This window comes from Aspergillus bombycis (assembly GCF_001792695.1).
Source record: "Aspergillus bombycis strain NRRL26010 chromosome Unknown contig00070, whole genome shotgun sequence".
Classification (NCBI taxonomy): Eukaryota; Fungi; Ascomycota; class Eurotiomycetes; order Eurotiales; family Aspergillaceae; genus Aspergillus; species Aspergillus bombycis.
This window is the reverse complement of record NW_019170072.1, coordinates 62,119-77,295: the sequence shown is the minus strand read 5'-3', so window position 1 is coordinate 77,295 and position 15,177 is coordinate 62,119. Positions and strand designations below refer to the sequence as shown.

General features: G+C 50.6%; 3 protein-coding genes across 3 annotated transcripts; all 3 read right to left on the bottom strand.

Annotated features, from left to right (window-relative positions):
• Positions 1-381: 381 nt before the first annotated feature.
• Positions 382-2,345, bottom strand: ABOM_007825 (tRNA lysidine(34) synthetase; the record flags this gene model as incomplete). The annotated part of the gene is made up of 3 exons (XM_022534954.1): positions 382-1,919; positions 1,984-2,154; positions 2,222-2,345. 3 exons carry the CDS (start codon positions 2,343-2,345, stop codon positions 382-384), a joined length of 1,833 nt encoding a protein of 610 aa, XP_022387185.1.
• Positions 2,346-2,693: 348 nt separating this feature from the next.
• Positions 2,694-9,299, bottom strand: ABOM_007824 (WD repeat protein; the record flags this gene model as incomplete). The annotated part of the gene is made up of 9 exons (XM_022534953.1): positions 2,694-2,972; positions 3,025-3,196; positions 3,260-3,348; positions 3,408-4,387; positions 4,462-4,672; positions 4,745-6,014; positions 6,143-6,221; positions 8,276-9,173; positions 9,243-9,299. 9 exons carry the CDS (start codon positions 9,297-9,299, stop codon positions 2,694-2,696), a joined length of 4,035 nt encoding a protein of 1,344 aa, XP_022387184.1.
• Positions 9,300-10,148: 849 nt separating this feature from the next.
• Positions 10,149-12,890, bottom strand: ABOM_007823 (putative protein kinase; the record flags this gene model as incomplete). The annotated part of the gene is made up of 4 exons (XM_022534952.1): positions 10,149-10,918; positions 10,996-12,358; positions 12,482-12,771; positions 12,845-12,890. The coding sequence occupies 4 exons, from the start codon at positions 12,888-12,890 to the stop codon at positions 10,149-10,151; spliced, it is 2,469 nt and encodes an 822-aa protein (XP_022387183.1).
• Positions 12,891-15,177: the final 2,287 nt, after the last annotated feature.

Here is a 15,177-nt window from a genome sequence, read left to right as displayed (position 1 = left end):
CGGTATGGGGATTCGGTTGGAGAGGTTCAGGAAAATCACTTTCTATTTCCATTCTTTCGTACAGCACCCTCCTTACTATGTCGATAAATGCTCTCTTTCTTTTCCTTTCGGAGTCGATGCAGATCTTCTTGGCTATTTTCATGTATCCGATGTCTTCGTTCTTTTTGCTTGTCCCCTTTTGGCCACTTCAATTGCACTGAGATAGCGTAGCCATAGGAGTTTACATGTCGGTCATTTTTCATTTCCTTTCTTACTTTGTTCTTTTTTTTTTTTTTTGGTCCTTCAGTTACCACCTTTACTTCACTTGTATTCCTCCTGTCTTACCACTTCCACTATGTCATATTTCACTCTCCTTCTATAATGTAGTATAACTCCAATAGTTTACAGCCAGCCCATCAATTTCACCGGCTCGTTGTCCATCATCTTATACATCCAATCCCACCGTAATCTCCCGGGTATCTGTAAAGACTCCCACATCCCATGAAACCACAAATCCAACGTCGGCAACCCCACGGGCAAGTCATACTCAAGTCCACCAGAACCCTTCTCAACTACCACCATGGGAAGAGTAAACCGAGTGTGTCCGGGCGCTTCCTGTCCAAGCCGATCCAATAATCCAACCAAAGCAGGATTCATCTTCCTTTTCTTCTTCTCCGAACGCCCTCCCCGCTCATCCGCAACCCTTCGAATCACCTGAAGATCCGATGGCTGAAACGGACGAACAAGCAAGGATATCACCTCCCCCTTGGAAGTATCTTGAGTCGCCTCAACCTCAGCTCCACGGGAACCCTGTTCGGGGACAATGCCAAACCGGAACCAGAACCGATTATCCCAAAGCCTCCAGGACGTATCACCCGCCGAAAACCCTGAAATCGGAACCGCAACCCGCAGAGTAGGTAACCGGTTCCGCATGAACGGTTGACGGGATAAGAGCCAGGTATTGCCACCCTCGACCCTCTGATCTGCTTCAGTACACGCAGTGTTCACGGGTTGGAACATTACCCCGCCCAGCGTGAACGGTTTCCTTCGTTTAGGGTCCGGCTGGTCCTGGGGTGGAAACACAAGGTCCGTGAAGGACTCGAAACTGCGGAGAGGGAAGTGATTCTCTGGGAACGGGGCTAGGAGGTCGGTTATTCGGCGGAGGGTGAGGCATTTGATTTGATGGATTCGTTGGTTTGCTTTGTCGTTGTCTTTGGCTTTGGTGTTGGTATTGTTAGTGACTGTGTTGAGGAAGGAGGCTGGGTCTATTGGTGCTGAGGGGAAGGTGAGGGTGATTGTTCCGGCGGGGAGATTTAGGTCGTTGATTTTGCAGGAGGTGAGGAGAGTGTTTGATAGGGATGTTGAGTTCTGGAGGAGGGATTGGCTGGAGTTGATCAGAGATAGAATGGAGGGGCCTTGGAGGGCCTTTGGGAGTTTATTCTCAGCCAGGAGACTGCGGATTGCATTGCGGGGGGTTAGGGTTGGGTCGAAATTGGTAGGGTCAGAGACGTAGGGGATGTTGTGTTCGTGGCAGGTTGCTAGAAGGCTGGACTTGGGAAAGGAGAGGAGGGGGCGACAGATGAGGATTCCGCCTGTTGAGATGGTGGTGTCGTTTCTCGACTGGTGAGGTCCCGATGGGATCGTGTATGACGACCCGCTCTCAGAGACGCCGTAGATACCGTGGCATTCGGGGATGCGTGTCACTTGGGGGATACCGGCTAGACCGGCGCCTTTGGCTCCGGTGCAGAGACGCCAGAGGGTCGTCTCGACGGTGTCGTCTTGGTGGTGGCCCATTAGAAGGGCTTCGATCTGGCGGTCTCGACATGCTTTGCCCAGCGCTTGGAAACGGAGTCTGCGGGCATGCGTCTCGAACGCGGTCACTTTGGATGGTGACTTAGTGCTTTCGGGCCAGGTCAGTTCGAGGATCTCGGATTTGATTCCTGGTGTTTTGGTTAGCGTTTCTTTGGTATGGAAGGGGTAGGGTATATAAAGGAGCATAGATACCAATGTCTCGAAGCCATTGTGAGACCATATTAGCTTCGCGGGTGCTCTCTTCTCTCGCTTTGTGGTCGACGACGAATGCCGTGACAGATATATCATTCGGTCGACTCCTTTCCCATTGTTTACTGAGATATGCTAACGCCATGGAGTCTGCTCCACCACTGACTGCCAGCCCTATGGATTATTAGCACGAGAATATATCGTTCCTACGCTTGGATGCCTTTCGGCGATCTCAACTTACCCAATCGGCGCGGGAAGGGCCGTGACAATCGGGAGCCGAGCCATACTCGCTGGAAGGATTCCAGGGATTGCGAGGCACTTATTGCTTGTGTGCCGATATGACGCCGGAGAGAGGACGCCGCCATAGATTCACTGGCTATTTCATTCGCGAGCAAGCCTTCTCGGGGTTTAGAGTTCGGTTGTAAAAGAAGTGGTACGGAGGATGTTCAATGGATAAATTTATACTAGTAGCAGCGGGTTAGGTCTTGGCGCGGATGATCCGCTCCGGGGGATTTTTATATCGACCTCAACTGTGACTACAATCCATAGTTCCCAACTTCTACAACTTGAATTGAATTGCAAACACAGTACCATTGTCCTGATTGTGTCTGTTATCAACAGCATATATACATATGATCCTTTACGTCCATGTGGGTATTCACACTATGTCCAGCACTGTACACAGAATTAGAAGCTATGGCTCTCCACTCGGATCAAGGATTATGGATCGAGACGGAGGCCGACCCAGAGGCTGTCTGTGAATGGATACTCCCTGGAGGCGCACTTCCACCTTCTCCCTGAGACATGCCTCCTGCTTCGGCAGGCGGCTGGGAACCTGTTCCAGCATTCAGGTTGTCTTTCTCATCCTCTTGACTAGGGCCGGGCATTCGAATTTCCTTCTTTCCATTTGCTTTATAATGGAGCACCATGTCTCCCGACGAACGCCAAATATGAGTGCGAATTGTCGCCAGAGTCATATTGGGGGGTATCGGCTAGTCAACGTTAGCGACCTCTCCAACTACATCGAACATAAATGTAACATACAACTTTATGACAGTACAGTTCCAAGTACTCTTCCGGCTTCATCGCATTCTCTTCGGGTTCGTCGGGGTTCGGTGGGTCAATTCGCTCCGCCACATACGCAAGAATCTTCTTTGCTCGTAGCATGCGGTTTGCATTCAGTCGATTGTTGGTTGCGTTGCCACTTGCGACATTGCTAGACGACAATTAGTTTGCTACATCCGAGGCAATTATGATGGTAGACGGGTTCTCTACATACACCTCTGGCTTCACAACAGGTGGCAAAAGATCATCATACGGTTTCAGCGTAAAAGCGACCTTGACGGGTTCCTTGAAAGGCACTTGGTTCTACAGGAAAAAAAAGTTAGAGGCCATGTGGGCCACCGGGAAGAGACGGCATGGCATACCTTGAGTAACAGATCGGCGAGCCACAGAGGAATCGATTTCTCCAATTTATCGATCTCTCCCCGGATGCTTCCTACACTGCCTCGGTAGAGATCAGAAGCCACAGCAGTTTCTCCGGTTTCTTCTTGTATCAGTACTGCAACACGGTCCGGTATATTCAGTGCCGGCGTTTCATTCTCCTGACTTGGGGCGAAGGCTGGTGTCAACTCTTGCCCTGGGTGAGCAGATAGATGCTCATCGTATTCAGAGCGGATACGCTCAATGAAGCCGCCTAAGTTGTTTTCGAACACCTTCTCTTCCTTTACTGAAGATTTGTCGGACTCTTCCACCTTCTCCTCTTGAATCTGGGGCTTAACTTCCGATGAAGTCCGTCCAAGCTTCTTCGGGAAGTCCATTCTGAACTTCTTTCCAAACAAAGAGCTGCCCTTTTTCCGCTCCTCTTTATCAGGCTCCATCGGTGACTGTGGAAGAGCTGTTGGTGTCGGCTCCCCTGGTGTCGGTAATGCCTTATCGGTATCCAGTGGAGGTAGGCCATGGGCTCTAGGTGATGAGAGATATTCACTCGACTTGTCTGACAGGGAGCTCCTCGTCATATCAGCAGTAGGTGGAGATGTGAGATAGTCAGAAAACTCTCCCGGTGATGTGCCCAGGTGACTATTATTGCTAGTATTTGGGTTAAGCGTTGGCGTGGCGACAGATCCAGGGCTGTTGGCAAACCCTATTCCAAATCCTGGAGTCGAGGGGCTACCAAAAGATTCGTATCCGGGCCTCAGAGACGATATTGATGGGTCGAAGGATGTGGCTAGATTTCGTGATCCATCTGCGAAGGGTATATCCATTGGGGCGGAGGTATTCGACATATTTAGTTTTGCGAGCTCCTCGGCCTTTGCGAGGGCATCGACACGATATTGAGAGTCGCGTTTGAGCTCTTCCTCTATCAGTGGAGCAAAAAGCCAGCGCAAGATCCATTTGCCTAGGTTGACTAGGGTTTGTCTGTTAGCTAATAAGCCCGAGCAGGTGGTGACAAAGGGAGGAAGGCGGGGGTCATAGACGTACTCCTTTGATCGTCACGGATCTGTGAATAGTCTGACAATTCAGCCTCATCGGCGTAGACCTCGGCATCAAAGCAGCGACCTGGTTCCAGTATCACAGACAATCTTCCAGTACGAATATCAACCGTGCACCAGTGTGCAATACTTTCTATCGTGTTTAGCTCGGATGCCACGTCGTCTATATGGCGCTTGCCGTATGATTGAATCGGTACACACTACAAGCCGTTGATTAGTGAGGTCTGTGATGGGGATTTCCCTTCCAAGTAACTTCAATCAACTCGGCATACCTTGAGAAGGTCCCAAAGAACCACTTCTCCAGCAGAATCCTGCGTTAACGTACGCTTTCTGTCGTTCAAAAAGAAATGCTTGATCAAGCCATGCTGACCCTCAATCGTATCATCTGGCAGCGTATGGACAGGAAGTGTAAGCCCCAGTTCGTCCTCTATCTCGGATGACGGTGACTGCGCATTTGCATTCGAGTGTGGTTGGGTAGTTTCGGGCACCCTTGCTTTGGGGAACGTCGAGGTGTTTGAGAGCAAAAGAACTGAATCATACGGTATCTTCTTCGATCGATGATCTGCTGCCTTCGTTTTCTCTGTTGTTGCGGCTTCAGTACCTGACGCAGTTTCTCGCTCCCTTGATGATGGTGGCTCGATATCGGCAGTAGTATCCACATCATTCCAACGGTTAATACTGGATTTTGGCGTCGCAGTCCAGATGTAGTCTCCAGCTGCTACGACATTGACTACACCGTCGTGTTCTTGCAACGTTGCAACACAGAGACCTTGCTCAATGTCCGCCGAATATCGTGTGTCGGTTTTTGCAACAAGGCCAGACCGGTCGCTCGAATAAAAGACAGATAGCTGAGGGTGATTCGAATAAAGTGACCAAACACTGTCGTTGTGCATGGTTAATGTGTGCATGCACCTTCCGGCGGTTAGGGACCAGATCTTGATCGTTTGGTCCGACGATGCCGTCATGATCGTATCCCCGTCGCGATTTACCAGAATGTCTCGAATGTTATCTGTATGTCCGACAAATTTGGTGATCAGCTTCCCGGATTTCGGGTCCCACACTCTGACCACACTCTCTGGACCGCCGCTGGCGATCACAGAAGATACGGCCCCAAGCGCATATACAGACCCTTTAGCCGTGCTATCCCCTCCGCAGGCGTCAATATTCAATATTTCCCCACCGCGATTCAAATCCCACAGGTAGACTTTGTGATCTAGACCTCCAGATGCGACCCAAGAGGCATGGCTCCCCGGTGTGGCCAGCGCTTTGACGTAATCTGCATGTTTCCCGATAGGGTCCGAGACTTCCGTGCATTCGGAATGCGGTCGCCATAGTCGTACAGTAGTATCGGAGGATGCGGAGACTAGAGCCGAGTTATTCTTCGTTAGAACAATGTCATTGATCCAGTGGCTGTGCGCCTGGACTTGATTTCGGAATGTCGTGGGAGCCGGTTTCGAAGCGCCCAAGGTGGGAGGGGACGATGACTTCAGTGATAGATTTAGATCCCATGAGCAGATGACACCATCGCGACCAGCGGAATATCTGTTTCACGGACGGTAGTTAGCGCCGAGTTGACGGCGACACCGGGGAAGACGGGAAAGCGACCGTTCCCAGGGCGCGGCAAGGATTCTGACAGAAACGCCGAAATCGAGGAGTTGGAGGGTGCTCACAGGATAGAGTTATCTGTGTCGATTGCTAGGCCGTTGACCCCCAGCCGATGACCGCCAGGGGCATCAGGCAGAGGTAGCACTGAGCAGAGCGAAAAACAATCGTTAGTGGAGGATCTACAAGTGAGACAAGTGTAAGACCAGGCAGCAAAGACACCACCGAGAGAATAAATCAATAGACTAAATCTGGGGAGAAAATCAACACACCATATGTGATCCTCTGGTGACTTAATTTCCGGGCCATGTAGCGTTGAGGTCCTCCGGAGAGACAAGTTGAGGAAGAAGTGCGGAGGAGATGGCGCTCAGTGCGGAGGTTAGACTAAGTGGGCGGTCGATCACTTACCAAGTCGCAACAGTCGCAACCGTGAGCATCCCTCAGGAGTCTTAAGGTATAAGAAAGAAAGGAAAGAAGAAAAGTAATAATCAATCACAACGCACAAAATGTCCAAGGAACAATACAGCAATACAACAAAGAGGAGAGTAAGGAGGTGAACGAAAAAGAAGAACCCACGGCAAAAGAGAATAGGGGAGAGTGGAAGAGAGAGAGGGGGAGAGAGAGAGCTACAGTTTAAGTGGTGTGCCTGGGCATGACAAGCGTGGAGGCTTTGATTATCTTAAGTTTAGTTCCGAAGGTCATGCCTCCTCCTCACATGATGGGGTGTTCCTGATTCAATCCTTTCCAGTCCTCCAGTGATATACTACCTGGTAGTCTCTTCTTTTTCTTCTACTCCTTTCCGTTCCTTTTTGTTTTATATATATATACATTCCTACTGCAACACAAGTGCATTGAAGTGAACCAGTGCGGGATGTTAATTACTTACTACTACTAGTAGTAGGACCACTTCTCCACTTCCGCACTTCATTTAACGTTCAAGTGCAGTGATATCATTTGCCGGGGGGTTGTGTTGACCGCCGCAGTTCGTCCGATGCCACTGAACATCTACTAATCCTCGAGTACTAGTAAGTGCTGGCATGGCCCATGTGTGGATGTTCACTTCGGTCGACGGCTATAACTGGCATCATTGTACACACCGATCTATGCAAAACATAGATCAGTTACTATACTACACAGTACAGTAGTACTAGTAGTACTACTAGTAGTATACCAGGTCCAAATGAAACGAACCAATAGAATCAATCTCTATGAACTAGCCCAACGCAAGCCCTACATCCATTAGCACGGAGTACCAGGAGTACCAGATATCAACTATAAGACCAATTCAGCTCATTATACACTTGATCTCTAAAATACAATGTAGAACTATGATCCCTCACCAATGGTATAGCTGACCTCCTGATAAATTCCGTGAGTGAGGTCATCGGGGCATAGGCTATGTTATATCTAGGTCTCTGCGAGAATCCCCTCTGACATAGGCTACAACCAAGTCTTTCCCAATAGGAAAAAAGCAGAGCAAATGGTTGTAAATTAAAGTACAAACGGACGTCCCCACCACCTTAGTTCAGCCCTACTATCAACCACCTGCGACCAACGAGAAGAGCGCGCCTGAAATCGCCCAGCGTTCAAAAGACGATCGAGGCCCTCCAGCTAGTACAGCCTCACCCCGACGGAGACTACTACAGCGAAACCCGATCGCCATCCGCTCCAGATCCCAAATCCCTATCATGACGACACGGACAAGAGCAAGACAATAATGGAGCTAGATGCCGAGAAAGCTACCCGGTCAGCGAGCACTACGATCTACTACTTCATTACGCCCCGGTCGCCGATGGGATATTTCCATCGCAACCCGGGGTCGCACGGTGCATACCCTTCACCGTGGCCGAGGTCGGTACGTCATCCTACACGCCGGCCAGGCGAAGGAGAATCATTTGTGGTGCGCCATCGGATTGAGAAGGGAGAGCGACTGCAATGGGTTGTGGAGGGCGGAAAGTATAAATCCAGCTATTTGTTGCCGGATTGCGATGGCGATTTGTCTGGTGATAGCAAGTGAGAGGGGCTGTTAATCAGCGAGGTCAGTGGCCAATGCTAGGAAGCTGCTAGTATCACAAGAAAGAGCTGAGGCCATGTATGATGCAGGTAGAGTGCCCTATCCTCGTCTATTTATCGCGCTATGATGTATTGTACAAGCGATGAGATTATATATAAATGAGCCCTTTATTCGTCCTGTGACCTACTTTTCCTCTCAAGGGAATTCCATGCCCATTGGTAACTACCCAAAAACACGGCGCCTCCAATGCCGATCCAGGCCACCCGTGGCCCGATACCTCTCCAGAAAGCCCCAACCCCTTCCTTGGAAATATCCTGAACCACATCCTTGATCCGCACGCGGCCGCCTTCCGCACCATCTCCCCGACGAGCGAGCATGACTCGCGTCTTGATGACGTCGAGAGGGGTCGTAAGCCCGGCGGCAATTGCGCCAGCGACACTGCCGAACATAGCACTTGTAGAGGCTGGCACCTGGTCTATGGAAGAGCCCGCGCCAGATTTCGAAGCATGCTGCATGCGCTTGGCATATGCCTCCTTCATTGATTCCCACATGGTGAACTGTAAAACGGTAAATGGGATTTCCCTTGCGATGGTGATACCGGCTCCCCGATACAGTTCCCTGATGACCTGTCCATAACCCCCACTTATCCCACGGGCAGCATCTGGGTGGCGCAAAGCCAGAATATCCTTCAAGGCCAACAAACTTGAGCCACCAAAGAGACCCGCTTGAGCTCGTTGTTTGATAACTTCAGTAGGTACGCGAACTGCGCAAGCTGCTACCTCACCCATCGAAGACGCAAGAGAGTGTGTAAGGATTATATGTGTCCGGGACGGAGCCTCGGAGCTCGAGACTGGTAGAAGAGAGCGCTTCACGCCATCGTAGACGATGAAGAAGGATGCGGCTGATGGTGCCGAGCCGAAGAGGACGGAAGGGAGACCAGCATAGATGCCTCGGATAGTCTGTCTCAGGGACAGACTGGTAGTGGGAGCCGATGGGGCATGGTGTCTAGCTTTCTGAAGGCGTGTTTTGATTGTATCTAATGGGTACAACGAACAGTCGACAGTGAGCCCGGCCACTGCACCAGACTTGTGCGGCAGGAAAGGTTAGTTGACAGATGATCAAGCGGGGGACCAAGCGTAATTATCACAGCATACAAGCAAAGACCTCGTCCATAAGGAGACCAATGGCTCCGCTTCGGGTGACTGAGCCATGATAGTGAAACGCGGGTTGGGGATGTGGCACGAAGGAGCGGACCGCAGAAGATGGAATTCCCGGCGTATCTTTGGATCTGACGAAACTCCGATAATCGCCTATCTCGCTAAACTCCGCAATCTCCGCCGCCGGGAGGAGTTTCAACCATAGAGCAATCCAGCCGTAAAATATTATATGTTTCGTTCCTCCTAGCTACTGCTGGCTTTTAACATCAAGTTCTTCCTCTTTTTTTCATATTGCAGACAGTTCTTTAGTTCATGTATTTATAGTATCTACCTGGCTAGTTTTGGCTTGATGAATACAATTAGGGGCATGTGAAATGAATGAGCAGACCGAAGAATGAGGTGACCCTGGAACCGAGCCAGATGCACGATATAATACTGCATAGGAGATATCGAAGCCAAAGAAGAAATGTAAAACAAGTAGAAAGGGGCAATAGAGGTCTAACAACCAGCCATTGATTGCTGGGAAGGTTAATCGCCCGAGTAGCTCCGTTTCACACGACCAACCATAAACGCCTGTATAACAACGCGGGGAGGAAAAAGACGGAGCGAAAGCATTTGCTCCCTCTTCCCAACCTAGGGAAAGTGAAAGTGTATAATCAAAACAACTGAGGTAGCGTAGAAAGCATTGACCTCATGACCTATATTGAACCGTACAAAACGGGTAAAGAGCGACAGAAGACCACCATGGGGCAATATGCCCTGAACAACAACTTGACGGTAAAAGCCCACAAAAGTGTACCACAACTCGAGAGCAACCGGAAGCGACAAAGCAATATGGAAACAAAGGTCTCGGGTCGGAAAATGGACCACGAAGAGTATTAGCTGGTATTAAGAGTAATAGGCCTATTTGGCCTTACTGGCCACTGCGGGGCTTGGAGAAGGTGGCTCCAGGATGTGTGTATGGCCCGGAGCCCTGTGAACCTCCCCGGAGACCTCTTGGTGGCAGGCATCGATGTTTCGAATCCATTCATCGGTCAAGACATCATCGAGGACCGCTCGTTCTTTCACGCTCACCTTGAGCATCCGGCCGATGATATAACGGCTTTCGCGAGGCAGGAGCCGCAAAAGCCTCCATGGGCCCTTGATAACTTCCTGACGTTGTCCTGACGGCGGCGCCGAGCCGGGGGGAAGCGGGGGTGCCTCTTTGCTGGTTGTGCGTCTGGGCTTGTTGTCAGCATTGCCGTTTTTCTGATTGTCGCTAGGTGTCTTCTCTTGAGGGCTCTCTGGGGGTCGATTTTCGTCGTGGGTGGTTGGTTCCGGTTTCGGTTGGGCTTTTGACGCATCCTGGCTTTTAGAGTGTTCTGATAGTGGCCCGGACACTCCATTCTTCGATTCCGAGGACTGGCCTTCCCGCGCAGATGAGGAGAGGTCAGGAGCAGACTTGATCGGTCGATGGCGTTTCGGATCAGCATCTGGTACCGGAGTCCCCGGGGTAGGGGAGGACACAAAGAGTCTATAGGAGTTATCGCTAACTCGGGGTTGCTTCCAAGGGAATCGCCGCAAACTCATGCAGCAGAAGATAATAGCCAGCGACCAGATATCCGTAGGGCGCGGGTCATATTTCTTCTCATCATACACTTCCGGGGCGAGGTACGGGTCGGAACCCACGATTCCTGAATGGATTTGTCAGTTCAACAAAAAAAATGTTCCTTTATGAGAACGACTTGATGAGCATAACAGTCAAACTCACCTGAAGCAGGAACAATATCATTCTCAAAAGGGTACCGGAAAACAACAGCACTCCCGAAGTCAATCAGTTTCATAATGCCATGCTCGTTGACAACCACGTTATCCAGCTTTAAATCCCGATGGGCCAAGCCCATCCCGTGTAGATATGCCACTCCGCTGAGGATCTGCTTGAAGGAGCACGCGACTTCCTCCTTCTGCATCTTGCCAGTCATAACAATTGCGAAAAGGTCAAATGGGGCGTATTCCATGACCTCATACCAATGGTTTCCTTCTTGGATGATATCAAGGGTTTCGATGATGTTACCATGGTGTAAAGTTGACCCAATGCAGAACTCTGCTGTGACTTTTTTCGAATATTCCTTCAACGTCTCCCACGAATGACGGTCTCGAAACTGTTTCACGGCAAAAGTCACGCCGTCGCTGTTACGTTTCAGTAACCGAACAGAGCCACCGGCCCCAGATCCTAGAACCTTCCCTAACTTCCCATACTTGGAATTGAGCCCATGATCATCAGCAAACGGGACGCTGTCGGGTGCCATTTGATAGGGGGTGCTTTTCCCAGAGGACCTGCTCGACCGTTTCGCTGCCGATGATGGTGACTCGGCGCGTTTGTGTTTATGACCCATCTTGAAGAATCGCTTGAGCTCCGCCATATGACCATGATGTTTACCCTCGGGTTCTTGCTGTCTGGAGTCCTTTTTGCTGCCGAAAAACCCACTACGTTGCCTATCGCTTGCCTTCAGATCACTCGCGCTTGCCGACCGGGGGGTCGATGGACGGCCGAACGACGACGTGTGTGTACGCCGCTTAAAGTCACGGCCGCCAAAAATAAACCGCTGATCGAGCTGAGAAAGGTTCTTCGACTGAGGAGGGCGCTTGCTGCGAGCGTACGGATCATCCGGTTCTCCTACCGGCGTGATGGCGCCAGGAGGAGTGTAGTCGACCCTAGGAGTGGCTGGCGGGCTTTCGTCTTGAGAGCTAGCATCAGGCCCAATGAAGAACTGCGCCCGATGTTTTACTCCATTCTGTGGGTGAGATGATGTTTGCGAAACATTGGTCTTTGCTAGGTGGTCAGTCGAACCAGGCCGCGAAGTTGGGGCACTTTGGGGTGCTTGGCTCTTCGTGGATCCGCCTGTGGGTGGAGACGTCTCTGGGGTCATCGCCGCTGAGTTTGCGCCGGTTCCTCGATCTGTAGCATTCGACATCGAGGAAGTGCCATTAGTTTTGGATTCACGCGAATGGGTGGCCGCGGGTGTAAGTGGAGGTGATTGCATCACGGACACCGGTGGGGAGGCATGGGGAGACGGCAAACCAGATCCATTAGCTCCTCGTGTACTTCGATCGCTTGATTCTCGGGACGCAACCTGTAAGGGACAGTATAGTGATCAGCCTCTTTCTCTCCCCTCAGTTCAGGCGGGCCGATGCGAGGACGGTGCCTTGCAGAACATATGCAGCCACATGCCGGCAGATTCCCTGCGAATACATACCCTTGAAGAAGGTAGAGAGACGGGATCATATGAGAAGCTCCCCAGCCGTGACTCTTGTAATTGGGATCTTTGAAGGCTAGCCGCCAAAGACCGCAAGTCGTCCACCTGCTTGGGGGTCTCGACAGGCCTCGGTGCGGGGCCACCAGTGGCGGCCGATGGCTCGATTTCCTCCGTTGTTGAAGAGAAGCGGACCTGGCTGGGTTGTGCTTTAGATTTGTTCTCCTGATCAGCTGAATTCGTACCCTGCCCAGCTGGCGCTGGGACGGGTTGCTGAGTTGTTGTCAAAGAGTCTGGCGATAAAAATCAATGATATCAGTATACAATACATATTCTCGGCTGACGGTGGTGAGGGGCGTTGCATACCGGAATTCATGTTCGCATGGGCGAAACCAGTCGCTTCAGACGTCATACTCCCCAAAATTACGTTGCGGGACACATGCCCCTCCACGGATTGAGCTGATAGGCAGGCCGATGATAATAGCGATAACTAAGTCAAACGGTTATAGTAGAATAGCTTTTTCCTTTTACTTATTCTCCGGAGGCGGATGTGGTTGAATGTTTGACCGGAGGCAACCAACGAGCTGTGAGGTGGAAATGCGCGGAGGATTTCGTCTGCAAGATCCGTTGCCGTTGTTACTCACAAAACAGTAGGCGGAGAGAAAACAGGACCCATTCACAAACGGCGGAGGACCGAGAGGATGGTTAAAAGACACCGAGTAGTCCTTGCGCCTCTTATCGTCAAGGGTTCGACAAGAACCAGCAGAAGGAGGAGTGGGATGTACGGAGGGGCCGGAGTTGAGGGGAGAGATCCACCAGACGAGGAAAAGAAAGAGAGGGAGAGAGAGAAGAGGGAGGGCAAGAGAGAAAGCAGGTGCGGCGGGTTTGGGGTTTGGAGCCAGAAAATGACGCCGGCGGCAATAGCGGCGCCGGACGGAGGAGGATTAGTTTAGTGGCAGAATAGATTAGTTTCGTAGCTGGGGGTGTGGGTTCGTCAAACGCCTGGACCATTCAAGCGGATCAGTTCAAGATGTATGGATTGGCCCCGAACAGTTGGAAGGGGAAAAAAAGACAATTCCCCCTTGGTTTTTCTGGTCAAGTATAGTCGCTTTCGTCCTGGAAAGAAAAGTGGTCGGGGACAAGGCGGGAGAGAAAAAAGTAAAAAAAAAAGGCAAAGAAAAAAGTTTATGCAGGCCAGAGAAATCAATTGCTGAGGTTGCGACTGACCGTTTGCCCGTGCTGAGAGGATTGGATTTGACACGGTTCAATCTTCTTCGGAATCTGGCGGAGACGGTCAACGGTATATGACAGTTAAATACAGAGTCGTCATCATGATCCTCTGGGGGACTCGTTACTTTCTTTCTGGTACGAGCAATACTGAGATGAATCACCATGTGACCCGGTGGGATTGAAGCCAAGTCTTCTATTTACAGCTGTCAATTCCTCCATGGCTTTCTCCATGAGTAGTAGTTAACTACTACTAGTAGTATGCACCAGATTTCCTGTTGTATTACGAAGAGAAATAGAACCAGAGATTTAAGGCAATAGTCATAAGAATGATAGCCAGCCTTGGTACTTAGCAAATCCACTCAGCCTTGGGGGTCATTCGGCCTCAAGCCAAGGATGAGCCAGACTTGGTCGTTATCGGTACTGGCAGACTACTAATAATACCGACAAGTGTCCGCGAACAGGATTGGAGAACACCAACCCTTCCAGATTCTCCCCTCCCGATCGGCCCTCCAACTCCGTCCAGGGTGGCTGACCGTCTACCCCGCTATAACATTCTGGATTTCATCTGGCGTGGAATTCTGCTGCACAGTGAGAGTTAGTTACATTCACGGCTACTCGGCTGATCCGCCACCGCTTTGACGTTCCAGCTGGGGTTGGTCGGCTATTGGCGATGGGTTGGTACTGTGTCTCCAGACCTTTCCACAATTTCCAGTCCTTTACTTTTACCTCATAGTAGATTTTGACAGCAAAGCTTCCCGCCACCGGTTTCTTGGTTCATGCTGGTCATATTACCTCATCTAACTCGATGGAGTGGGGCGTGGGACACCGCTTTGGGACGCATTCCTGGCCGGGTTTAGTCACGGATGGACCTGATCTGGAAGGCTTCCAGACTCGGTTAGCTTGGCAGCCCTGCAGATTTGCCGTGTTGGTTTTCCTTTTAGCAATCAATAGGAACAAAGTAGTTGAATATCACGGATGAAAAGAGTCATCCTGAATCAACCTTCTGTCATACTACTAATAACATCCAGACCTTGCGGGTCCACTTGTTCAATCATTGTCATTAACAATCGCTTGTTGAGGGTTGTGTGTGGAATGCATTAGGCAATCATTAAATGGTTCGGAGTCCTGACATGTTCATGGATACCCACTCCGTCCACCAGCCGCCGGCTCCCCATGAGCCTCTTTGATCATTATCCACTTGGTACGGGTTTCTTCGAGGTACATAGTCTACGGTACTCGAGGCAAATGTTCTTTTGAGTTACGACCCCCAACTTCCGACCAAAAACACTTCAAAAACAGACTCCAGGAAAAAGATGGGGAATGTGGGAATTCCCACTCTCTCGCTTCGTCGTCTATCCTATCTCATTTGGGCGATACTATCTGCCTGCCAGATGATCATCATTGAAGGTCACTCCCTGTCCAGGAGGCAATAATTGAACTGATTGCGTAGGCCAAATAATTGCCAAGCA